This window comes from Hyla sarda, chromosome 5 (genome assembly GCF_029499605.1).
Source record: "Hyla sarda isolate aHylSar1 chromosome 5, aHylSar1.hap1, whole genome shotgun sequence".
In the NCBI taxonomy this organism is placed as follows: domain Eukaryota; kingdom Metazoa; phylum Chordata; class Amphibia; order Anura; family Hylidae; genus Hyla; species Hyla sarda.
Window position 1 is genome coordinate 245,840,660 of NC_079193.1, and position 27,370 is coordinate 245,868,029.

General features: G+C 44.7%; 1 protein-coding gene across 1 annotated transcript; it reads right to left on the minus strand.

Annotated features, from left to right (window-relative positions):
- Positions 1–333: 333 nt before the first annotated feature.
- TIMM21 (translocase of inner mitochondrial membrane 21) lies at positions 334–27,057 on the minus strand. Its single transcript, XM_056521453.1, has 6 exons — positions 26,605–27,057; positions 22,912–22,974; positions 22,732–22,829; positions 7,363–7,436; positions 987–1,092; positions 334–895 (listed from the first exon to the last, which is right to left on the minus strand). The coding sequence occupies exons 1-6, from the start codon at positions 26,828–26,830 to the stop codon at positions 800–802; spliced, it is 663 nt and encodes a 220-aa protein (XP_056377428.1). The 5' UTR covers positions 26,831–27,057; the 3' UTR covers positions 334–799.
- Positions 27,058–27,370: the final 313 nt, after the last annotated feature.

Genomic DNA, 27,370 nt, shown 5'->3' on the forward strand with positions numbered 1-27,370 from the left:
TTAATGTTAAGGTATGAAAGGGTTAGAGAATAGCGATGTTACATTAATTCGATTTGTCACGAACTTCTCGGCTCAGCGGTTGCTGTCTTTAGCCTCCATATATTAGTTCAGCTTTCAGGTGCTCCGGAGGGCTGGAAAAGGTGGATACAGTCCTGGGAGACTCTTCTAGGACTGCATCCACCTTTTCCAGCCCACTGGAGCACCTGAAGGCTGAACTAATTTATGCAGGCTAAAGTCATCAACTGCTGAGCCGTGAGGCTGTAACTTCACTCATCTCTAGAAAGGGTAAAAAATTTTGGTCGTAAAGTGGTCAGAAATGGAAAAAACAAACACAGAAATAACAAAACATTCTTTATCTTTATTCTTCACATCTGTCATTATGCAACAACCTGGTCGCGCACAATATAGACACTTGTAATAGTACAATGAATTACAGTGTACGATTGGCTTCTTTTAATGCCTTATTGTAAAGATAAAAAGGACAAAAGCATGAAGTAAAAAAAAAAAAAATAACACAATATGGACAGTGTGTATTTGGCATAAAATGAATTGTCTATTTTTCTGATGGAGGCAGAAACCACATGATTAACACAATGATAAGGTTAGGGAGTCTTCATATGCCTTTTGAAGAAAATAACTGGATGATTCATTTGAGTTCCGTTCTTCTAAACAAGCGAGTCACGATACATCTGCAGCCCATTCTGCGTGTACCATTTCTTGCCAAAGCAAGCCTTATGGATTCCACACTTCTGAAATGCTTTTCACACCAATAAAAAGGATTGCTCAGTACTTAAGTAATTTAGGAACGATTATCCTCCACAACAATAGTTCTGCGTGGAATAGTCTCGACTTCAACTATTATATACTGAAATTCAAACTTCTTGCTTTCTGGGCTCTGCAAAATGAATTAGAGATTAGGTGTTTGTGGGTGAAGGGAATGCTTAGGTTTCATGGGGCTGCTCATAAATACAGAAAATATAATGTACCTCTTTCACATCCACATGCACAACACCTTGCAATCTTGGCTCTGAACCAGAGATGTAAAACTTCAGCCGCATACACTTTAAGCCATCTTTAAAATATTCCGTGGAGCTAAATAAACAGAATAAAAGAAACACTATGAAAGTACATTTAACATTAAGCAATATAACGTGTATAGACATTCCTCCGCCAAAATATTGTTTTATTAAACACTGGAGTTTTCACCAGCACCATACACACCACAGTTCATACAAGTACAGTTAGTAGAAGCTTTTATGCATGTGTATGGTATGAACACAATGTGTAGAAACTATTACAAGATCTTGTTAGCCACTGCTTACGCAAAAAGATGATGGGCAAAGGGAATGTGTCATCAGAAAATGACCTATTGTTTTAATCAACTTTTTATGATAACAGTAATTTTCAATAATTTTGGTGATGCTTTTACCAAGTGTATTTTGCTATCTATATTCTATAGTTAACCATAATTTTTATGCCCCTTGGAAATGAGCACTCTCTCTCACCTCTCCTTTTGCCTGCATACTCTATATGGCGCATCCCCTGACTTTCACTTACCTGCTCCACAGCACCCCAGGACACAGCAAAATCCGTTTCTGGGGTAAGTCATAACAGTTCTTTTTCCATGTTTGAATATTTGCTTGTCATCCATATGATATGATATATACACCATATGAAAACTGATTCTACTTTATGTGTGTATATACCTAACCAACAACAAAGACTTGGTCTCAAATGGCTGGAGGTGCTCAACCCCAAATGCAGGATTCCTGCAGCGGACTACAAGTGCCACAATAGGATCCTACACCAGATAGACGGTGTGGATGTGTAACAATTAGAATAATACAGAAATTTAGGTGCACTACTGTGGTAGATGTAAACAATGACATTGGCTAACCCTCAACACTGATGTTAAAATTGAGACATTAGCCAGTATATCCTTATATGAAGGACATACCTGAGCCCGCACACCCAACGCCAAGGTTTCTCAAATGGCACGGGACCTAACACTAACCTACCTGTGCGTGATAAGCAAAACCAGGGGCCAGTGGGAAATTATGGCAGCATTACTCCATATGTAATGAGCCTTGAACACTTTCTAGGCCGCATTAAGGTTCACCTGTGAGGCCAGCAACTATATCAGCCAACTTGGGTGGGGCTTATTGTCTGCCTCTCTCCTCCCATTGTATGTGTGCCCAGCTACACTGGAGTTAACCTAGGAGCAGGCTGTTAGTCGGCCTAATGCTGCCGTAATTTCCCACTGGCCCCTGGTTTTTGCTTATCACGCACAGGTAGGTTTAGTGTTAGGCCCCGTGCCACTTGAGAAACCTTGGCGTTGGTGTGCGGGCTCAGGTATGTCCTTTATACAAGGATATACTGACTAATGACTCAATTTTAACATCAGTGTTGAGGGTTAGCCAATGTCATAGTTTACATCTACTACAGTAGTGCACCTAAATTCCTGTATTATTCTAATTGTTACACATCCACACCGTCTATCTGGTGTAGGATCCTATTGTGGCATTCGTAGTCTGCTGCAGGAATCCTCCATTGAATGCATTTTTATGCTGGGGATGGCCCCTAGCAATAGACCACAAGGGCAGGATCTGCTCCCCCAGCATAAATGCACAACTGCATTTGGGGTGAGCACCTCCAGCCATTTGAGACCACATCTTTGTTGTTGTGTAAATGTTATACTTAGAGGTTTGTAAATATGCATATGTAATGCGCCTTGAACACTTTCTAGGCAGCATTAAGGTTCACCTGTGAGGCCAGCAACTATATCAGCCAACTTGGGTGGGGCTTATAGTCTGCCTCTCTACTCCCATTGTATGTGTGCCCAGCTACACTGGAGTTAAAGGGGTACTCCGGTGAAAAACTTTTTTTTTTTTTAATCAACTGGTGCCAGAAAGGTAAACAGATTTGTAAATTACTTCTATTAAAAAATCTTAATCCTTCCTGAACTTATTAGCCGCTGAATACTACAGAGGAAATTCTTTTCTTTTTGAAACACAGAGCTGTCTGCTGACATCATGAGCACAGTGCTCTCTGCTGACATCTCTGTCCATTTTAGGAACTGTCCAGAACAGTATATGTTTGCTATGGGGATTTCCTTTTACGCTGGCAGTTCCTAAAATGGACAGAGATGTCAGCAGAGAGCACTGTGCTCATGATGTCAGCAGACAGCTCTGTGTTTCAAACAGAAAAGAATTTCACCTGTAGTATTCAGCAGCTAATAAGTACAGGAAGGATTAAGATTTAATAGAAGTAATTTACAAATCTGTTTAACTTTCTGGCACCAGTTGATTTAAAAAAAAAAAAAAGTTTTTCACCGGAGTATCCCTTTAACCTAGGAGGAGGCTGTGAGTCGGCCTAATGCTGCCGTATTTGCCCACTGGCCCCTGGTTTTGCTTATCACGCACAGGTAGGTTAGTGTTAGGTCCCGTGCCACTTGAGAAACCTTGGCGTTGGGTGTGCGGGCTCAGGTATGTCCTTCATACAGGGATATACTGGCTAATGACTCAATTTTAACATCAGAGTTGAGGGTTAGCCAATGTCATTGTTTACATCTACCACAGTACTGCATCTAAATTCCTGTATTGTGTATATACCTATGTTTGCTTTATGTGTTTTTTTCTACACTTACCATCCTATGGTTAATATGCATGTACATGTTTTTTTTTTGTTTATTCGATTTTATGTTTATGTACAGTCATGGCCGTAAATGTTGGTACCCCTGAATTTTTTCAAGAAAATGAAGTTTTTTTCACAGAAAAGGATTGCAGTAACACGTTTTGCTATACACAAGTCTATTCCCTTTCTGTGTATTGGAACTAAACCAAAAAGGGGAGGAAAAAAAAGCAAATTGGACATAATGTCACACCAAACTCCAAAAATGGGCTGGACAAAATTATTAGCACCCTTTCATATTTGTGGATAAATAAGATTGTTTCAAGTATGTGATGCTCCTTTCAACTCACATGGGGCAAGTAACAGGTATGGGCAATATAAAAATCACACCTGAGAGCAGATAAAAAGGAGAGAAGTTCACTTAGTCTTTGCATTGTGTGCCACACTAAGCATAGACAACAGAAAGAGGAGAAGAGGACTGTCTGAGGACTTGAGAATAGGGATCGACCGATATAGTTTTTTTTAGGGCCGATACCGATGAAGGTTAGGGCCGATAACTTATACCGGAATATTGGTATAAGTTATCGCCTATTTATCCCTCCGCGACACCGCTGCAGATCACTGATTTAAAGCGGGCGCTTTAAATCAATGAACTGCAGTGGCTTTTGCGGTGCCAGAGACCGCTGCCACCACCCGCTTCTCTCCCCCTGCCTGTCCGGGGGTCCTGAGTCCTATCACCGACAACGCCCCCCCCCCCCCACCGCTCCGCGTCGCACCCCCCCCGGGCCCATTGCCTCTTCCATCCCTGGTTTTATTATTACCTGTTCCCGGGGTCCACTCTACATCTGGCTACGGTGGCGTCCTCCTGAGCTGACACTGTGCGCACTGACGGTGACGTCGCGTCACGTCACTCATCACTGCACATAGCGTAACGCAGGACGCAGCAGGAGCCAGAAGTAGCGTGGGCCCCGGGAACAGGTAATTATAAAACCGGGGATGGGGGAGGCAATGGGGCCTGGGCGATGCATTATCGGCTTATCGGCAAGGTAATTGCCGATACCGATAATGCCCAAAATCGTGATTATCGGCCGATAATATCGGCCAAACCGATAATCTTGAGAACCAAAATTGTGGAAAAATATCAACAATCTCAAGGTTACAAGTCCATCTGCAGAGATCAAGATTTGCCTTTGTCCACAGTGCGCATCATTATTAATAAGTTTGCAACCCATGGCACTGTAGCTAATCTCCCTGGGCGTGGACAGAAGAGAAAAATGGATGAAAGGTGTCAATGCAGGATAGTCCGGATGGTGGACAAGCAGCCACAAACAAGTTCCAAATATATTCAAGCTGTCCTGCAGGCTCGGGGAGCATCAGTGTCAGCACGAACTATCCGTCAACATTTAAATGAAATGAAAAGCTATGGCAGGAGACCCCGGAGGACCCCACTGCTGACACAGAGACATAAAAAAGCAAGACTACATTTTGCCAAAATGAACTTGAGTAAGCCAAAATCCTTCTGGGAAAACGTCTTGTGGACAGATGAGACCAAGATAGAGCTTTTTGGTAAAGCACATCATTCTGCTGTTTACCAAAAACGGAGTGAGGCCTACAAAAGAAAAACGACACAGTACCTACAGTGAAATATGGTGGAGGTTCAATGATGTTTTGGGGTTGCTTTGCTGTCTCTGGCACTGGGTGCCTTGAATTACCAACAGATTTTGGGTCACACTGTACAACCCAGTGTCAGAAAGCTGGGTTTGCATCCGAGATCTTTGGTCTTCCAGCAGGACAATGACCCCAAACATACGTCAAAAAGCACCCAGAAATGGGTGGAGAGTTCTGAAGTGGCCAGCAATGAGTCTAGATCTAAACCTCATTGAACACCCGTGGAGAGATCTTAAAATTACTGGCAGGAAAAGTCGCCCTTCCAATAAGAGAGACCTGGAGCAGTTTGCAAAGGAAGAGTGGTCCAACATTCTGGCTGAGAGGTGTGAGAAGCTTATTGATCGTTATAGGAAGCGACTGATTACAGTTATTTTTTCCAAAGGGTGTGCAACCAAATATTAATTAAGGGTGCCAATAATTTTGTCCAGCCCATTTTTTGGAGTTTGGTGTGACATTATGTCCAATGTGCTTTTTTTCCCTCTCCCTTTTTGGTTTAGTTCCAATACACACATAGGGAATAAACATGTGTATAGCAAAACATCTGTTACTGCAATCCTTTTCTGTGAGAAATACTTCATTTTCTTGAAAAATTTCAGAGCTGCTCGTGTCTTGCCTCGTCGTTCCACAAACTTAGCGCCACTGGAAACAGTTACCCCCCCACTGCAACCACCCACCATGTTCTAATCGGTGTCCAATCAAGGAGCCCGGTACAATCAAGGCCGGGTACAATCAAGGAGCCCAGCAGCCAGTATCTACAACCGCCTCTGCCATCACCCTTGCTGCACTTTATTGGTGCAGTTATGTATTCAAGGGTTGGTATATCACTTCGGTGTGGTGGAGGGTGCACGCCAGTGAATATACCTCTTCTGGGAGCGCCCCCTTGTCTGTTTTTTTTTTTATCTCTTCTTTCAAGCCCTTATAATTAACCAGGAATCCCCCAGTTTCCATTCTGGCCACTAGGCCTAAAACTAAGCTGAGACTTAATGTTCTGTAGAGATCATTTCCAAGTAATGCCTTTCTTCTGAAGAGTCCAGTGAAAGATGACACCAGTATATAGATAACACTGGATCCACCACCATTCACAGCAGAGATCAGCACCTCCCAATCCCTATAAAATTACATCTGAAAAGGTCACAGAGAATTTGAATGAGACAGGTCCTGTCTATTGTTGTCTATGTCCATGGATCCTGCTGTAAAGCATATCACTAAATGCTGTTAAAACAGCTCAGGCAAGATGGCAGCACCAATAATGCACAAAAATGAAACCGATTGAAAAGAACGAACAGGTTTCAGTATCTGTCTGTAACCAGGATAAACAATCTAGGTGATTTATTTATTTTAACCTCTTCACCTCTGTATATTTAAAGTGAATGCATCACCTAGATATTATATTTTACTTTCCCAATCCAGATACTGAAAAAATAATCTTTTCTAATATGTCTATCTTAGTGTGAATGGTCTGATCCTAACTCATTTATATGGTGGTGTCACTTTTAATTTGCAATAGCTAGTTTTCTGGTGACATTTCCATTGAATTGTTACATTTCTATAGGCTCCAGTATTAGGGATCCTGGATTTATAAATGTATTTATAATTTATAACCTATATGTACAGTGGGAAAAAATAGTGTGGAGGTAATAAAGAGAACTGCCAAAATGTGGTGCAATTTGCACTATAAAAAGTTTACATAACTTTCAGTATATTTTAATGTGTTTTAGTCATGTTGGGACCATGCTGGTCAAGGGCGTGTGGATTAACAGAAAGTGGGTTGTGACCTAGCAGAAAAGGGGGGCCAAAAATAGTCCATTTTACGGTGCACATTTTTGTTTTCACAGTAAGTCAACTAGTGGATGGTAGGAGCTTTAGACTAGGCACTCTAAAGATGCACCATATTTTTAAACAACATTGTCTGAAAACTAGATCCCCCCCGATGTCTGAGATTTACCCAGCAACACAGGTTATGGTAATCTTTTCCCCAAACATACTAATCCTGAGTAATTTACAAGTTTTCAGGCTCATGTAAACATGCACTACTCTAGATAAGCAACTGTCCTTAATACTTACGCAACATGCTGTCTTCTTCCACGCCTTGTAGTCTCCCCAAATGCCTTGATAGGTTCACCAAATGCTCCGATAACCTTTACATAAAACCAACAACAAAACCACTTAATGAAATATACGAAGGACTGTAGTTCACTTAGGAGTACAATATTTTCCCCTGCATAAAGAACAGCTTAACCCATTAAGGATGCAGCACGTTTTGACCATAAGGACACAGCCGTTTTTTTGCAAATCTAACCACTGTCACTTTAAGCATTAATAACTCTGGGAAGCTATAACTTATGAATTTGATTCGGAGACTATTTTTTGTGACATATTCAACTTTATGTTAGTGGTAAATTTTTGTCGATACTCTCATCATTTCTAGGTAAAAAAATCAAAAATTTCATGAAAAATTTGAAAATATAGCATTTTTCAAACTTGTAAAGAAAGTGGACATTCCAAATAAATGATATATTGATTCACATATACAACATGTCTAGTTTGTGTTTGCTTTACTTTTTGAAGACATTAGAGGGCTTTTTAGTTTACCAGCAATTTTCCATGAAAATTTAAAAATCTGAATTTTTCAGGGACCAGTTAAGTGTTGAAGTGAATTTGAGGGTCTTTATGTTAGAAATACCCTATAATGGACCCCATTATGAAAACTGCACCCCTCAACGTATTCAAAATGACGTTCATAAAGTTTGTTAACCCTTTAGGTGTTTCACAGGAATAGCAGCAAAGTGGAGGAGAAAATTAAAAATCTTTATTTTTTTACACTAACATGTTCTTGTAGACCCATATTTTCCCCCATTTTTACAAGGGGTAATAGGTAAAAATGTCCCCTAAAAGTTGTAACCCCATTTCTCTTGAGTAAGGAAATACCTCATATGTGGATATAAAGTGCTCTGTGGGTGCACTAGAGGTCTCATAATGGAAGGAGCGACAGTGGGTTTTTGGGGGCATGTCTAATTTAGGAAGCCCCCATGGTGCCATAACAGCAAAGAAAAAAAAAAAATACACATGGTACACTATTTTGGAAACTACACCCCTCAAGGAACGTAACAAGGGGTATAAAGAACCTTAACACCCCACAGGTGATTGATGAATTTTCCCTAATGTTGTTTTTTTTTTTTCACCAAAATGCTGGTGTTACCCCAAATTTTTCATTTCTACAAGGGGTAATAGGAGAAAAAGACCCCCAAAATTTGTAAAAATTTCTTCTGAGTATTGAAATACCCCATATGTGAATGTAAAGTTCTCTGCTGGCGCACTACAATGCTCAGAAGAGAAGGAGCGTCATTGGGCTTTTGGAGAAAGAATTTGGTTGGAATAGAAGTCGGGGCCATGTGCGTTTACAAAGCCCCCCCCCCCCCCCCCGTGGTGCCAGAACAGTGGACAGAAAATTTAATTTTTCATTTTCACGGACCACTGTTCCAAAAATCAGACACCTGTGGGGTGTAAATGCTCACTGCACCCCTTATTACATTCCGTGAGGGGTGTAGTTTCCAAAATGGGGTTACATGTGGGGGGGTGTTCCGCTATTCTGGCACTATGGGGGCTTTGTAAACACACATGGCCTTCAAATCCAGCCAAATTCTCTCTCTGAAAGCCCAATGGTGCTCCTCTTCTGAGCATTGTAGTTCGCCCATAGAGCGCTTAACATCCACATGTAGGGTATTTCCATACTCAGGAGAAAAAGCCCCCAAAATTTGTAACACCGTTTTTTCTATTACCCCTTGTGAAAATAAAAACTTTGGTGTTACACAAGCATTTTAGTGGAAAAAAAAAAAAAACAGATTTTTTATTTTCACGTCCAACTTTAACAAAAATGTGTCAAACACCTGTGGGGTGTTGAGGCTCAGTATACCACCCCTTGTTACGTTCCGTGAGGGGTGAAGTTTCCAAAATGGGGTCACATGTGGGTGATTTTGTTTTGCGTTTTTCAGAACAGCTGTAAGCCACTCCTGTGCAAATCCCCAATTTAGACCTCAAATGTACATAGTGCGCTCTCACTTCTGAGCCATGTTGTGCACCCGTAGGTAACATTACACCCTTATATGGTGTATTTCCATACTCAGGAGAAATTAAGTTACAAATTTTGGGGGTCTTTTTCCTTTTGTCTCTTGTAAAAATGCTGGTGTAAATCCCAACTTTACTTTTTCATACGGGGTAAAAGCCCCCCAAAATTTCTCCCGGGTACGGAAATACCCCATATGTGGCCCTAAACTGTTGCCTTGAAATACGACAGGGCTCTGAAGTGAGAGAGCGCCATGAGCATTTGAGGCCTAAATTAGGGATTTGCATAAGAACGGACACGGCAGTGTTCCCCAAACAGGGTGCCTCCAGCTGTTGCAAAACTCCCAGCATGCCTGAACAGTCGACGGCTAACCGGCAATACTGGGAGTTATTTTGCAACAGCTGGAGGCTCCGTTTTGGAAACACTGCCGTATGAGACGTTTTACATTTTTATTGGGGGGTGGGGGGCAGTGCAGTGGGTGTATATGTAGTGTTTTACACTTTATTTTGTGTTAAAGTAGCGTTTTAGGGGTATATTCACACGGGCGGGGGTTCACAGTGAGTTTCCCGCTGGAGTTTGAGCTGAGGTGGAAAATTTGCTGCAGCTCAAACTTGAAGCGGGAAACTCGCTGTGAACCCATCTTCAACTAACCTTCAACTGTTGCAAACCTACAACTCCCAGCATGCACTGACAGAACATACATGCTGGGGAGTTGTAGTTATGTAACAGCTGAGGCACACTGGTTGGGAAATACTAAGTTAGGTAACAGACTACCGCAGTGTTTCCGCACCAGTGTACCTCCAGCTGGTCTGTCAATGCATGCTGGGAGTTGTAGTTTTGCAACAGCTGGAGGCACACGGGTTGGGAAACACTGAGTTAGGAAACAGACAGTGTTTCCTAACCAGTGTGCCACCAGTTGTTGCAAAACTACAACTCCCAGCATGCCCGGAGAACCGAAGGGCATGCTGGGAGTTGTAGTTCTGCAACATCTGAAGGGCCAGATGTTGCAAAACTACAACTCTCAGCATGCCCAGACAGCCTTTGGCTATCTGGGCATGCTGGGAGTTGTAGTTGTGAAACTATGCAGCAGTGAAGATGACTTACCAGATTTTCACTGCTGCCTCTGTCTCCGCCACTGCCGCCTGCATTCTGCTGCCGCCGGTAACACCCGCCATGTTTACTCTGCTGCCCGGACTTCCAGAGCGGGCAGAACAGGGATCTCAACTTTGACCCCCCCTGCGATTCGCCAGTCAGTCCTAATTGGCCAATCGCAGGGGATAGGAGGAGGTGAAACCCCTGCCACCTCGCTCTTATTCTTTAGGAAGATCGGAGCTGTCTCTGACAGCTCCGATAATCCCTATTTTCCGGGCCATCAGGTCACCAGAGACCCGATCAACCCAGAATTGATCGGCGAATCACGGCGATCGCCGACAAGGAGGAGGTCTCAGGAACCCCCTGGGCGATATGCCGGGATGGCTGATAATAGATATCCGCAGTCATCCCATTCCGATCACCGCAGCCCCGTAAATGTATGACGCTGCGCGAAGTTACACTTTGCAGCGTCGTACATTTACTGCGCTCGTCGTTAAGGGGTTTAACAAAATAAGTTTTTTAAATGTTTAATATAATTCATTTCCTTTTAAACAGGTTTTAAATTAGTATTTTTTTCACTAATTCTTAGATGTCTTTCATTAATGTCTAAATATTATATATAGTTTAACTACCATGGTATAAGCAGACTATTTATCTTTAAAAAGGAAGATATTCCATACTTTTTTTTTTTCCAGGGAAAAATCTTTGTAGTATGTATGAATTATATCTGTGTTGTATGGAATCTGATTTGTAATTTTGGTACAAACTATTTATTTTCTCCAAAGATCTTCAATAAAAAAAATTTTTACTTTCCCTTCCACAGCCTCCTTTTCACATATAGTGCAGTTATCAGTAACGTCTCTCAGAGAAGAAAAGCATGTTTGAGGCTCTGTTTACCTTATTTCTCTCAACTTCTAAGTTGATTTATGACCACATGAGAGATGAACTTTCATCAGCTTAGAAGCTGACTCAGGAGAGGAGAGAAAAGGTAGACAAACCACAACACAAGCTTTATTTTTTCTTACCGATTTTGCTGATAAAGGAGGCTATAGAAGAGAAAGCTGAATGGGATGTTTGAATATCATACTATGTACAAAGCAAGAATAAATAAAATGCTTTATAAAGCTGTCCACGGACTAAAAAGGGATAATCCACCATAAGGTTATTTTAGTACGTACCTGCCAGACAGTAATGGACATGCTTAGGAAGGATCTGTGCTTGTCTTGGGGCTAAGAGTCAAACATAACACTGAGGCTTTCTTATTGTGAACTGGCTATTTCCTGTTGGAGTTCGTTCCCTCAAACTTTAAGTCCCATGATTCCTTGTTTGTAGGTGTAAGGTCACTTTTCTCGCTCCCACACATTAGCCACCCCACCCATTGAAAATTCCAGCTGTTGCAAAACTACAATTCTTGCAGAATGATCTCCCTCCTGCCCATTGGTCGCTCCACCCATTGAAGCAAATACAGACTCCCTTTGAAAACCTGACTAGTAATTTAATGTTTCATGTTTCGGGCCGCACTGCAATCTTGAAAAGCCTAAGACGTGATCTGTCATACAGTGGAAGAGAGTGCAGAGTGGACATTTAACCACTTAAGAACGCAGGGCATGCCTGTACGCACTTGTTCCAGAGTTCAGCAGGCATCCCGTGCAAAGCCCTGGGGGGGTCCTGAGACCCCCTCCCCCATGTCTGCGATCACCGCAAATCGTTGGGTAATTCAGTCTGGTGATTTCGGGTCAATCGGGTCTCTGGTGGCCCGGAAATAAAGAGTGATTGGGGCTGAATCACCCTTACCCAGCAGGAGCGAGGTGCCACCTCACAATCATGTGATTGATCGGTCGGAATGACCAACCAATCACTACTCTGCTGGGTGGTGATCGGGGCAGGCGGAGGTCCCTTACCTGTCTGGAGGGTGGCAGAGGTGCGGGCGGCAGGATACAGCAGGAGGTGAGGCCTGTTCACCTCCTGCTGTTGCTTAGCAACAACTCCCGGCATGCACAGCCATAGGACATGCTGGGAATTGTAGTTATGCAACAGCTGCCCTTTTGTAGTCTGTGCATGCCGCGGGTTGTAGTTATGCCTCCAGCAGTTGCATAGCTACAACTCCCAGCATGCACAGACAGTTAAAGGGCATGCTGAGAGTTGTAGTAGTGTGCCTCCAGCTGTTGCATAACTACAACTCCCAGCATGCCCTTCGGCTGTCAATGCATGTTAAGAGTTGTAGTTTTGCAACAGTTGAAGGCCCACTGGTTGTGAAACACAGAGTGTGTTACCTAACTCAGTGTTTCGCACCCAGTGTGCCTCCAGCTGTAGCAAAAAATACAACTCCCAGCATGCACTGAGAGACTGTATATGCTGGGAGTTGTAGTTTTGCAACAGCTGGAGGCACACTGGTTGTGAAAGAGTTTGTTACTTAACTCAGTGTTTTGCAACCTGTGTGTCTCCAGCTGTTGCATAACTACAGCTCCCAGCATGTATGGTCTGTCAGTGCATGCTGGGAGCTGTAGTTTTGCAACAGCTGGAGGTTTATACCCCCATGTGAATGTACAGGGTACATTCAAATGGGCAGGGGTTTACATTGAGTTTTCCTTTGCAAGTCTGAGATGCAGCAAATTTTCTGCCGCAGCTCAAAATATGTGAATGTACCCTAAAAACACTACACTACACAAAATAAGAAGTAAAACACTACATACACACCCTTGCACAGTTATCCCCCCCCAATAACAATAATTATTATTTTTTTTTTTTTAAGTCTCATATGGCACTGTCTCCAAAACGGAGCCTCCAGCTGTTGAAAAACAACAACTTCCAGTATTGCCGGACAACCACTGACTGTCAAGGCATGCTGGAAGTTTTGCAACAGATTGAGGCACTCTGTTTGGGGAAACACTGCCGTAGCGTATTTTGGTGGCGGAAGCAAATGCACATGGCGCTCTCTCACTTTGGAGCCCTGCCCTGTTTCAAGGCAACAGTTTAGGGCCACATATGGGGTATTTCCGTACTCGGGAGAAATGAAAAGGTAAACGTTGGGGTCTACACCAGCATGTTAGTGTTAAAAAAAAAATTGGGGTGTGTGGCTGGATGGCAAGCTGAGCAGTCGCACTTCACAGTGTTTCCGCTGGCCCGACTCTAATTTACCCTGTATTAGTTACCATGAGGGCCCTTCTTTGAGTCCTGGCTGTCTGGGGAGCCCTGCTGCAGCTGCTGGATGTTGTCGTGGCCGCCGGAGGAGGAGATTGCCGAGTGCTGCGGGCGGAGGTCCAGCCGGAGTAGCGGAGGCGGCGGTGCAGAGTCCTGACTGTCGGCGGAGAGGTGCGGTGGCTGTTCGAGGGGATCCTACATATCAGGGTGAAGCTGTTGCAGGGGCAGTCACGGAGTGGATTTAGGGCTGGAGGTCCGCCATTGCCAGGGCTTCGTGGGCGTGGCTGGCTGGTCGCCTAGGTGACTCCCATGCCAGGAATGTGTGGCGGGAGCGGGCTGGTGCTTCCGCTGGAGCTCTGTGCTTTGGCTACCAGAGAGAGAAGGTGCCGGGAGCTGCTGTATGTTAATGCCCATCTGTGGATCGCTTCCCAGGGCTGCTTGTCTTGGTGTGCTGCACTAAGAGGGGTCTGCTACCCTGATTGTCTCCCCTGCTACCTGGTTGAAAAAGGCTTGCTGTTGCCTAGTTTCTGGACCCACAGACTTTTGGTGCATACCTTACAGCTATTTTATACCCAGAAGGAGTTATGGGTGGACTGCGGAGCAGGTCTGAAAAAATCTAAACACGCAGCTGAGGCCGTCATCTGAGGATGATGCTTCTTCGGATGAGGGACAGCCCCAGGCCAGTGGTCAATCCAAGCGGGATCCCTGTGTCCCTACGCCATTGGTTTCTAAGGTTTCTGCACATGCAGCCAGGGCCCTCATTCAATTCTCCAGACCTGTGGACGATCTGGATAGAGCTTCACCTGAGCCCTCACCTCCTATTTTCTCTGGTTCGCCTAGACCTGAGAGACAGTGCTCCTCACATCATGCCTCCTTTCCTGCTGAGTCAATTGACCAGAAATTTACTCAGTTGCTGGCGGCCTTCACTTCTTGTTAAACCATGATGGTGTCCAAGGTGGATGAACTGAGATACAGGAATTTGTGATCCTCAGTCATGAGACTCAAAAATTGCGGGAAGCACTGGGGAGGTAGAGCACAGAATCTCGACTGTTGATACTTTGCATCCTCTTCCTGAACAAATGTCCACTGTGAAGCATCAAATCAAACAGGTTATCGACCGGGATGATGATCTTGAGAAGGGACTGCCTGAAAAAGCGGAAGGCTCTGATCCTGTGGCCTATCTGGAAACATGGCTGATAGAAATTCTACCCCGGACACATTTTCACCTTATTTTACTGTTGAGAGGGCACATAGGGTTCCAGCCAGACCTCCTCCACCGGGGGACCTCAAAGGAGGTCGCTTTCTACCCTGATTTCTCCGTGGAGTTGCGTAAACAGGAGGATCAAGTTCACGGAAGTTAGTCTTCGCCTGCGTACCAAAGGCTACAGATATGCCATGCTGTTCCCAGCGAGACTGCGAGTGGTAGATGGAGGGACTACTCTGTTCTTCACATCACCAGCTGAAGCTTTGCAGTGGGTGGACTCTGCGCCTGCTGCAGGCCCTCCGGGCTAAATTTCCCTTGGGACTCTTCCTGCTGGTTCTCTCGGGTTGTCTCAGGGATGCTTATAAGGACTTATGGACGCTGATCTCCAGTTCTCATATTGGATACTTAGTGGGTGAGTTGGCCCATTTAGTTAACTTAGATGGGGTTGGGTTGGTGGGAGGGAGTGGGACTGCTTGAGTTTTTGCTACTACCCATCTGTTAGTGTTTAGGATCTTGTTCTGCACGTGTTCCAAGTGTTACGCAGGGGTTCTTGGGGATGTTATTGCTTCATTTTGCATTTGTTTTTGTTTGTTTGTCTGTAGTGTGTATGGTGTGTGTTCCCGGCAGCCTTCCCAGGACAGGCTGTAGCACCTAACTTGCTTCTCCTGAGAGCTATGTTTTTCTGTCAGGCTAATGGGGTCACTTAAAGTAGTGAGTAGGAACGTCAGGGGCCTTAATTCCAAGTTTAAAAGGGCTTTATGTTTGGATTTCCTTTAAACGCCATACCCTGCATTTGATATGTTTACAGGAAACCCATATAACTGGCCAAAAGATTCTGGCTCTTAAAAGGGCCTGAATTGCAAGGGGTTTCCATTCCACATATTCTTCCTCTGCTACGGTGGGTATCTATTTTGGTGTCTAAATCTCTTCCCCTGGTGATAGAGCAGGTGGCCTGTGACCATTTTGGCAGGTTTGTTATTGTCCACTGCTCCCTTGCTTTGAGTTTTCTTCTGGTGTCCTGTATGCCCCCCCCCCCCCCCTCTCCATAAAGATGTGTTGGATTGTATTACGAAAAAGCTACTAACTTTTCCCTCTCTGCCTGTCCTTGTTGGTGATTTCAATGCAGTTCCAGATCCTAGCACCAATCGCACTGGTGTGGTGGACTCCAGCTCTTCTGGACTTATTGCTTGGAGTGTGGCATTGTCCATTACTGAGGTATGGTGTTGGAAGCATCTGTCTGACCCGGTGTTCTTTTATTCAGCGGTCCACAAATCATTCTCCAGAATTGATCTAGCGTGAGCGTCATTGGATCTTCTGCCTATGGTAAGCGACATAACATACAACACTAGGGGGATCTCTGACCACTCAGCTCTTGTACTAACTATGTCTGTGCCCTCGTCCTTCCTTTAAGATTTGGCGGATGCACCCTGGATGGTTGCAGGAGGAGGTGGTGTCTGCCTCACTGTTGGAGGCTCATAGCTGTTTCTGGGAACATAATAGGTCTCATCCCGACTAACTGGTGCAGTGGGATGCTTATAAGGCCCATGTTAGGAGAGCCTTTGTGACTGGGGTTGCAGGACAGAGGGCTTCTTACTCTGCTAGGGAAAAGGAGCTACAGGTGGAGATTGGGGTTTTGGAGGCGGAGATGGTGAGAGACCCTTACCCTGGGGTAGAAATGAATTGGGTTACGGCTCAGAGGTCCCTTTTGATCATTCAGAGAGAGAATTCAGAAAAGGATGGTTGATAGGGAGGCAGCACTCTGAGTTTGGTGATAAAAATGGTAAGCTGTTGGCATATCTGGCTAGGGAGAGTAGACCGGTGGTATCCATTCCTTGTATTAAGAGAGAGAATGGAGTGCTGGAGACAGACCCGCTTGCTATTAATGCTGTCTTTCTACAGTTCTCTTTACTCTTCTCCTCTGACGGAGGTCCCGGATGGCCTTATGTAGTTTCTCACTGAATTGTCACTCACCTACTTGACTGCGGCTCAAGCAGCTGATTTAGATGCCCCCTTGAGGAGGTTTCTCTGGCTATATCTACCCTTCCAAAAGGGAAGACTCCGGGGATGGATGGAATGATTGGGGACTGGTACAGGGGGAACGAGGAGCGTCTGGCCCCTATTTTGCTAAATCTCTTTTGAGTGGCTGCTGAAACTGAGAGTCTTCCGGACTTCATGAGGGAAGCCCTTATAGTGGGTCTCCCCAAGCCTGGAAAGGATTTAACTCTGCCAGATTCTTATAGACCCATCTCGCTCCTTAATGTGGACATTAACATTTTGGCCAAAATCCTAGCTAATTGTTTAAGAGGGGTCATGGCGGCTGTCGTTCATCCTTACCAGACAGGATTTATGACCGGGAGAGCTACGGATATCAATGTCAACTGCCGATAACACTGATCAATGCATTGCAATGCAATGGCATTGATCAGTGTATTGAATCAATGTACTGCATGTTATAGTCCCCTATGGAGGCTATAACATTGCAAAAAATATATAACAGTTCATGATTTAACCCCTTCCCTAATAAAAGTTTGAATCATCCCCCTTTTCCCATAAAAAACAAACAAAAAACAACTGTGTAAATAAAAATATGTGGTATCGTCGTGTGCGTAAATGTCCGAACTATAAAAATATTTTGTTAATTAAACCACTCGGTCAATGGCGTACGTGCAAAAAAATTCCAAAGTCCAAAATAGCGTATTTGGTCACTTTTTATAACAAAAATTTAATAAGAAGCGATCAAAAAGTCAGATCAAAACAAAAATGGTACCGATAAAAACTCCAGATCACGGTGCAAAAAAAAAAATGAGCCCTCATACCGCCCCGTACTTGGAAAAATAAAGTTGTAGGGGTCAGAGGTGGACAATTTGAAATGTATAAATTTTCCTGCATGTAGTTATGATTTTTTTCAGAAGTAATACCCTCCTTATATAGGTTTGATTTTGTATCATTTTAATCGTATGGACCTACAGAATAAAGATAAGGTGTCATTTTCACCGAAAAATATACTGCGTACAAACGGAAGCCCCCAAAATTTACAAAATGGCGTTTTTCTCCCATTTTGTCGATTTTGTTTTCCGTGTTGCTGTAGATTTTTGGGTAAAATGACTGATGTCATTACAAAGTAGAATTGGTGGCGCAAAAAATAAGCCATCATTGAAATGCTGAATTTTTGATGCAAAATTGAAATGGTTATGATTTTTTAAATGTAAGGAGGAAAAAACTAAAAAGTGCCAAAAACGCTATGTCCCTAAGGGGTTAAAGTTGGACATGAAAATGAAAAATGAGAATTTTTTTCACTTAACTGCTGGTGTTACCCCAAAGTGCTCTGCGAGTGCATTACAGGGCTCAGAAGAGAAGGAGCGTAATTTGGCTTTTGCAGAGGGAATTTGGCTGGAACAAAGCCCCCATGGTGCCAGAACAGTGTCCCCCCCCCCCACATGACCCCATTTTGGAAACTACACGCCTCACGGAATACAACAAGGGGTGCAGTCACCATTTACACCCCACAGACGTCTGACAGATTTTTTTGAACTGTGGTCCATTAAAAATGAAAAAATTACAAATTTTTCATTTGCACAGCCCACTGTTCCTGATCAAACGCCAGTGGGGTTTAAATGCTCACTGCACCTGAAATCAGGTCACATGTGGGGGGGGGGGGGGGGGGGTTCCACTGTTCTGGAAGCATGGGGGCTTTGTGAACGCACATGGCCCCCAACTTCTATTTCAACCAAATTCTCTCTAAGATGTCTGATTGCAGGGGTCCCGCTGCTGGTGACCCCAGCAATCTCTCCTGCAGCACCCCGAGTCATCACTGCATGGAGCTAAGTTTGCCGGAGATGGCCGCCACGCCCCGCCCCATAGGCTTGCATTGAGGGGGCGGGGCATGACATCACAAGGGGGCGGAGTCGTGACGTCACGATACACCGACCCCTGTATCATGAGTCATCACGGACGGAGCAAACTTAGCTCCGTGCAGTGATGACTTGGGGGGCTCCAGGAGAGATTGTGGGGGTTCCCAGCAGCGGGACCCCCGCGATCAGACATCTTATCCCCTATCCAAAGGATAAGGCAGAGTACCCCTTTAAGTACCCTTTGTTACATTGTTTGAGGGGTGTAGTTTCCCAAATAGTGTACCATGTGTGTTTTTTTTTTTCTGGCAATGCGACATGCCCCCCCCCCCAAAACCATTTAAGCAAAATTCTCTCTCCAAAAGACCAATGGCGCTTTTTCTGTTCTGAGACCTGTAGTGCACTAGCAGAGCTCTCTGTCTCATCTCGGCCAACGATACTGCGCATGCACGCTTACTCCAGCGTTGCTCCAGACAAATGAAGCAATGCTGAAGACCGCTTCCGGGTATAGTAAGAAATCCCGCGCATGCGCAGTATCGTCCAGGACTCGGCCGAGATGAGACAGAGAGTGTAAGACAACGTATGAATATTCATTAGCCAGGGGTGCTGCGGGCCAGGCGGCGGTTACGTCACAGTGCCAATTGAAGGCAGTAACCCCGCCCGTACCAGCTATAAAGGGCGAACGGCGCAGCGGATCCGGGCAAGGTAGGACTCAAAATGTTCAGCGTCTCCCGCACTATCCAAAGCTACCTGTGGATAGCGCAGAACAAAACATATGAAAGTTTTTCTTTAAGGGGTTAAGCCCTTTGAGGGGGCATTTATCAAAAGTGAACTTGGTTTTTGTTTATTTTAGATTAAAAAAAGTTGCGGGGAAAGTGGTGTCCGTGAGCCAAATTTATCCAATGGCACATGACATTGATGAATGCCCGCTTAACTGCTCTGATTTTTGCAGAGCAGTGGCAGGCCTTGCAACAATTGTATTGAAAGTCGCACGGACCTTAATACAATTGTCACATGGAGTGATATAGGGCAGGGTTAAATAGCCTTGTGAAAATTCGCACATGATAAATTAGTGATCTAAATCTGATCACTGTGGACATAAAAATTAGGGATCAACCGATATAGATTTTTTAGGGCCGATACCGATAATCTGTGAACTTTGAGGCCGATAGCCGATAACTTATACCGATATTCCGGTATAAGTTATCGGCTATTTCTCTCCCCCGCCCCGCAGAAGCCGCTGCAGATCAATGATTTAAAGCAGGCGCTTTAAATCAATGAACTGCAGTGGCTTTTGCGGGGCCAGAGACAGCTGCCGCCACCCGCTTCCCTCCCACTGCCTGTCCTGGGGTCCTCCTGAGTCCAACCACCACCGCCGCTGACCCCCCCCCCGCCTATCCTCTGGCCAGAGACCGCTGCCGCCCGCTTCTCTCCCCCTGACGGTCATAAGTCCAACCACCGCCACTGCCCCATTGCCTCCCCCATCCCCGGTTTTATAATTACCTGTTCCCGGGGTCCGCACTACTTCTGGCTCTGGCGGCATCCTGAGCTGTCACTGTGCGCACTGACGGTGACGTCACGTTGAGGAAGTCACTCGTCATTGCGCAGCCCACAGCAACAGCACAGGACGCCGCAGGAGCCAGAAGTAGCGCTGACCCCGGGAACAGGTAATTATAAAACCGGGGATGGGGGAGGCAATAGGGCAGCGGCGGTCGTCTCTGGCCGGGGGTGGGGGGCATTATCGGCAAGGTAATTGTCGATGCCGATAATGTCCAAAATCGTGAATCGGTCGATCCCTAATAAAAATTAAACAGTGTGAATGAAATGTTGCAGGAAACGGGACCAGCCTGTGACAAATTTAGACAAAAAAAGCCATTTAAGTTGTTTGATAAATTCCCCTTTGTTCTTAAAGGGGTTGTGCAGCTGAAAGTAACATATCCCCTTAGGACATAAGTGTCTGACCGCTGGGACCCCCCCAAGATCTCCTCAACGGGCCCTGATTCTGTGAAACAAGTATAGCACTCAGGTCTCTTCAGCATTCCCATAGATAAAGAATGAATGGAGCCCGTGCCGTCCCCAGTACATGCTCCTCTCAGGGAACTGGGATCTGTTTAGGAGATTGCGGGGGGTTCTCAGTGATCGGTACCCCCCGCAATCTGACACATACCCTATCCTTATTTTTCGCTGCACAACCCCATTAAAGGGGTTAAATTGCAATACTGCAGAAAAGAAATAGAGGTATTTAGCATACCATTTGGCTAAATGTGTATCAACAAAGCAAGGTGACCTCATTTGGGGTGCACCCTACACTATAGATATGTACAAATTTAGGGCATGTGTGTCCCAATTGAAGTCACCTAACTGTGGTGGGACGGTACACACTATTTGGCCAGATAGTATGTTAAGAACCATTTTATTTTTCTATAGCATTATTGCAATTTAAAACATACATATATTTTAGTGCTAGCAGTGTGCAGCTATATTTTTCTTGTTTGCTTTAGTATTTCAACCACATCAGTGTGAATTTGTATATTCATAATATCTATAATAGTTGTGTAACATGTGCTGATCAATTTTTCGAGTCAAAGCAAAACTGGCTTAGTTGCTGATAGCAACCAATCACAGAACAGCTTTTTTAAGAGCCAAATTTAAAATTGGAATTTGCAACTCTCCCAAAGTGTTCTGGTAGGCACAAATTCTATGGTCCCTCGTTTTTTGTCACAGATACTAATACTGGCCACTCGTACTTGAGCAGGATGTGTTAAAAGCCCCTGGCAATCTCATGCCACAGACTTGCTCCAAGACTGACTCAATCAGAGGAATATTAATTAATTAATAGACTTTTGCATGGGACCCCCACTGTGTCCCTCCCCGCCGTTTATGTTATGTGAGTATTTTCTACAATAAAGACGACTGAGAAGCAGTGGTGAGTTGCCGACTATTTATCTTTCACGTGTCCTACTGCATTTTACTGTGCCCAGCCAGAGCACCACCGCCTCTCTAGACCCTACTACCAGTTTCATATCTGCACACCTAGATCCTTAATACACAGATCCAAGCAGTGCCGGTCCTAGTACCTTCTTCTTGATCTTATTTAGTCAACACTTATAACTGATCACTTTCTTGGAGGTACGCAATTGGAACATCTCATCACTTGGTATTTGGCTTGGAGAGTAGAGATGAGCGAACTTACAGTAAATTTGATTCGTCATGAACTTCTCGGCTCGGCGGTTGCTGACTTTATAAATTAGTTCAGCTTTCAGGTGCTCCGGTGGGCAGGAAAAGGTGGATACAGTCCTAGGAGACTCTCTCCTAGGACTGTATCCACCTTTTCCAGCCCACCGGAGCACCTGAAAGCTGAACTAATTTATGCAGGCTAAAGTCAGCAACCGCCGAGCCGAGAAGCTTGTGACGAATCGAATTTACTGTAAGTTCGCTCATCTCTATTGGAGAGGTTGGAAAACACTGGTCTAAACCAGGAGTGAATCCTAGTGTCAGGTGCGTCTTAGAATCGAAAAATATGCTACATCTATTGCTGCCTAAAGGACAACGGACAGTTTATAAGTAATTAGTTTTGTGTGTCTTTTGTTGTCTTATGCAAAAACCACAGAACACCATAGAAATATAGACACATAAATGAACACAAATTTGTCACTGCACATTTGTTTGTTTGCCTAAAGGTGTTAGATTCCCAAGGGAACATAGTTATTTTTTTTTATGAAAAGGGGGTGGCTGTATTATCAAAGCATTATTGTCTGTCAGTAACAAACTGACAGCCAATCTATTAACTCTATTAGCCCAATAAGCCTACAGCAATGGCACGCCTGGGAGGCTTCTGCAAAGTCATCTGTGTGCCTTGGGGAAGTGGTGAGGTGACAAAGGGATCCCCTTCTACTAAGCACCAAGATTCTGTGGTATCTATGGTCAAATGGGGTGTTTTGGAGGGAACTTTGCAATGTGAATTTAGCACCTGCTGTAGAAGGCATGGGCACAGCTCCTGTGCGTTCATTTGTGGTGATGCAATACTACGATGGAAGTACAGTAACACTTAAATGCGTTATAGGGTTAATTCACACTGTACTTACCTCAGGGTGGTTTCGGCACTTCTCAAAGGCGTTTCCATATAATTTATTGGGGCTTGAAGAAGAAAACAGTTCCGAAAACACCACATACAAAAGTCCCCCTGCACACCAACATAAAGACCATTAATGCAAACATACGTACAATTATTGTTACAGGGAAAGAAAGAAAAACCATCTTCTTACCTGTAATCCCAGCTCCTATAATAGCCACAATGAAATATGTGAAGTCTGTTCCTGCTCGTTTCACTGAAAGAAATAACAGGACACCCCACTTCCGGATCAGTCATTATGTGGTCACTTCCCATCTCCTAGCTTTGTTCCGAACGCTGGGTGCGGGCTGCGGGGGTTTTGACGTCACGGCTATGGGAGGTGGCGTGGCAGCAGTCATGCCCCCTCCCATAGACTTGCATTGAGTGGGCGTAGTGTCATGAGGGGCGTGGCTATGACATCACGAACCCCGCAGCCAACGTTCGGAACAAAATGTTTCGAACACTGGGGCATTGGAGTACCCCATTAATATTTTACACTGAATAACAGCACAATCTCTCTTTACAATATGACCATTTACCCATCTCTCTATGCAATATGACCATTTACAGTCTACTGCCTCAGGACATGTATACAGGCATTATTTATGTCTGGAATCCAAACAAGCTACCCCTATATGAGTGAGGTAAGTTGTCTGTGTGACTGATTTAGTCCTGGGTTAGGGCCCTTTCATATGGGCAGATAACAAACACCAATCTCAGTTACCAGAAGTCATTTGCTGCGCTTTCACATGGCTGGATCAATCGTGCGGACACCTGCATGCTATCTCAGCCCTTGGCCAATCTCCCAGAAACTCCTCAGCTCACTGTTATCAGCTTGGTCATTCCTCTCTGAGAACTCATACACTGTAGAACCAACTTCTTAGCCTCCAGCTTTAGCAATTCAGCTTATTTTCTAACAAATTCTGAACTTTTTTTTTTCATATTAACTGTTTAGTTTCCATAACAATACATACACCAATACATAAGGCCAGCACATCCCAGACTGTGAGACGCAGGGTCCCCGTCTGTGTCGGGCATTGGCACCAAGCAGGGATTTCAAAGTAGAAACTGCAATGAGAATGACAATTTTGCATTATCAGTGCAGTTTCTGTGCTTAAAGGGGTACTCCGGTGGGAAACTTTTTATTTTTTTTATTAACTTGTGCCAGAAAGTTAAACAGATTTGTAAATTACTTCTATTAAAAAATCTTAATCCTTCCAGTACTTATTAGCTACTGAATACTACAGAAGAAATGATTTTCTTTTTTGGAACACAGAGCTCTCTGCTGACATCATGACCACAGTGCTCTCTGTCCATTTTAAGAACTGTCCAGAGTAGGAGAAAATCCCCATAGCAATCATGCTGCTCTGTTCAGTTCCTAAAATGGACAGAGATGTCAGCAGATAGCACTGTGCTCATGATTCAGCAGAGAGCTCTGTGTTCCAAAAAGAAAATAATTTCCTCTGTAGTATTCAGCAGCTAATAAATCCTGGAAGGATTAAGATTTTTTAATATAAGTAATTTACAAATCTGTTTAACTTTCTGGCACCAGTTAATAAAAAAAAAAAAAGTTTTTCACCGGAGTACTCCTTTAAGCACAGAAAGGACTTGCAATTACATCATAGTCACATGACTATTAATCCACAGGTCCTGCAGTGAGTCTGAAAACTGAAGATCTGCTGAAGAGGTAAGAGCTTTTCTGATTTTCTGCACTGGGATATCTGAAACTATTATGGAGGTATCTTGTGTTGCAGAGTGGTATTTGGCACTGCCAGGGAGGTATTTCGTGCTGAAGTCTGGTACTTTTGGGGAGGTGCACTGTGCTACTTTGTGATATTTGGCAAGTATTGGCTGCTCTGTGGTATCTAGCACTGTTGGGGAGGTATTATACTGCAATCGGGTATCTGACATTATTTGGGATGTAGGTTGTGCTGCACTGTGGTATCTAGCACTGTTGGGGAGGTACTGTGCTGCAATCTGGTATCTGACATTATTTGGGATGTAGGTTGTGCTGCACTGTGGTATCTAGCACTGTTGGGGAGGTACTGTGCTGCAATCTGGTATCTGACATTATTTGGGATGTAGGTTGTGCTGCACTGTGGTATCTAGCACTGTTGGGGAGGTATTCTACTGCAATCGGGTATCTGACATTATTTGGGATGTAGGTTGTGCTGCACTGTGGTATCTAGCACTGTTGGGGAGGTACTGTGCTGCAATCTGGTATCTGACATTATTTGGGATGTAGGTTGTGCTGCACTGTGGTATCTAGCACTGTTGGGGAGGTACTATGCTGCAATCTGGTATCTGACATTATTTGGGATGTAGGTTGTGCTGCACTGTGGTATCTAGCACTGTTGGGGAGGTACTATACTGCAATCTGGTATGACATTATTTGGGATGCAGGTTGTGCTGCACTGTGGTATCTAGCACTGTTAGGGAGGTACTATGCTGCAATCGGGTATCTGACATTATTTGGGATGTAGGTTGTGCTGCACTGTGGTATCTAGCACTGTTGGGGGAGGTACTGTGCTGCAATCTGGTATCTGACATTATTTGGGATGTAGGCTGTGCTGCACTGTGGTATCTAGCACTGTTGGGGAGGTAATATGCTGCAATCTGGTATGACATTATTTGGGATGTAGGCTGTGCTGCGGTATCTAGCACAGTTGGGGAGGTACTATGCTGTAATTTGGTATGACATTATTTGGGATGTAGGCTGTGCTGTGGTATCTAGCACTGTTGGGGAGGTATTATGCTGCAATCTGGTATCTGACATTATTTGGGATGTAGGTTGTGCTGCACTGTGGTATCTAGCACTGTTGGGGAGGTACTATGCTGCAATCTGGTATCTGACATTATTTGGAATGTAGGCTATGCTGCGGTATCTAGCACTGTTGGGGAGGTACTATGCTGCAATCTGGTATCTGACATTATTTGGAATGTAGGCTGTGCTGCGCTGTGGTATCTAGCACTGTTGGGGAGGTACTATGCTGCAATCTGGTATTTGACATTATTTGGGATGTAGGTTGTGCTGCGGTATCTAGCACTGTTGGGGAGGTACTATGCTGCAATCTGGTATCTGACATTATTTGGAATGTAGGCTATGCTGCGGTATCTAGCACTGTTGGGGAGGTACTATGCTGCAATCTGGTATCTGACATTATTTGGGATGTAGGTTGTGCTGCGCTGTGGTATCTAGCACTGTTGGGGAATTATGCTGTGTTGATCTGTGGTCTCTGGCACTGCTGGAGAAGTATGCTGTGCTGCACTGTGGCATTTGTTTAGAGCTATTGGAAAGGAGTTTGTGTTGCACGGTAGTGTTATGGTGGCACTTCTGCAGGTATTATAGATATTATATGCTGAATGATGGTCCTTGTTTGCTGATGAGGCCCAAGCAGAAAGCATTAGAGAAGACCTGTATAAGGATAGGTTTTTATCGCCCTTTTGGTTTAAATCCATTTCAGTTGAGCCTCCAAAAGGAGGAAACACCCCCCCCCAGACCTTTTCCATACTGAGACATCCTACAATGACATTTATATCCCACAGTATACATTACCTTTACATTAGTTCTGATAGGCAATATAACTACAACTCCCAGCATGCCCGTACGTCCATTAGCTGTCCAGACATACTGGGAGTTGTAGTTTTGCAACATCTGAAGGATCACAGTGTGGAGACCACTAACCTAGAGTAGTGCTCCCCAATCTGTGACTGCAGGGGTTGCAAAACTACAACACCCAAGTCTGTCAGGGCATGATGGGAGTTGTAGTTTAGAAACAGCTGGAGAGCACAGGATAGGCACTGTCTATCGCATGGCTGATTACATATACATGCCGGGTGCAGGTACCTTTCTGGGCCGTGGTCAGTGGAGGGGCATCTTCAACCTTGGCCTGCAGAGAGGAGCGCTTGTTCTGTTCCCGCACCTGGTATACGGGGCTGCCTGTGAAGTAGGGCTGCACCCAGCACCCGCCGATGGAGGGCACCCTCCCGCTGTGGGGTTGGAAGTACAGGCTGTAGCCGGGTGGGCAGTACCTCCTCGCCGCAGCCCTCCACACACACCGGCACAGACTCATGGCTCAGCCTGTCACTCAATGAACTTCATGTGTCCTGTGCGCTTCTGCAGGCCCCGATGGTGACCTTCGCACTGCCTTGTGGGAGTTGTAGTTCTATAGTGCTCTTCTATTAGTGCGGTTGCTGAGAGCGGGACTACATTTCCCAGCGTGCACCGGAGAATGACGTCCTGATAGCCCAGAGCAGTGTGAATTAGTCCCACAGAATAAAGCAGGGGCTCTGAGGCTACACTGCTGGGTATGTCACGTAGTGCAGTGTTCTCCAGCTGTTGCACAACTACAACTCCCAGCATGCCTGTCCGGGCATGCTGGGAGTTGTAGTTGTGCAACAGCCTGGAGACGCATTGTTTGGAACACAATGACTAAAGTCCTTGCCGTGTCCTGGGGGATTCTGGTTGTCAGTCAGAGCAGCTCCTGGCATCGGTGCTCACAGACTGTGCTCCGGGTGTAGGAGTAGCCTCCCTCGCCTTGGATCACATCGTGCGGCTCACATCCTGACTAACGCACGATCCCGGCACATCCAGCCCACACAGTGCATCATGA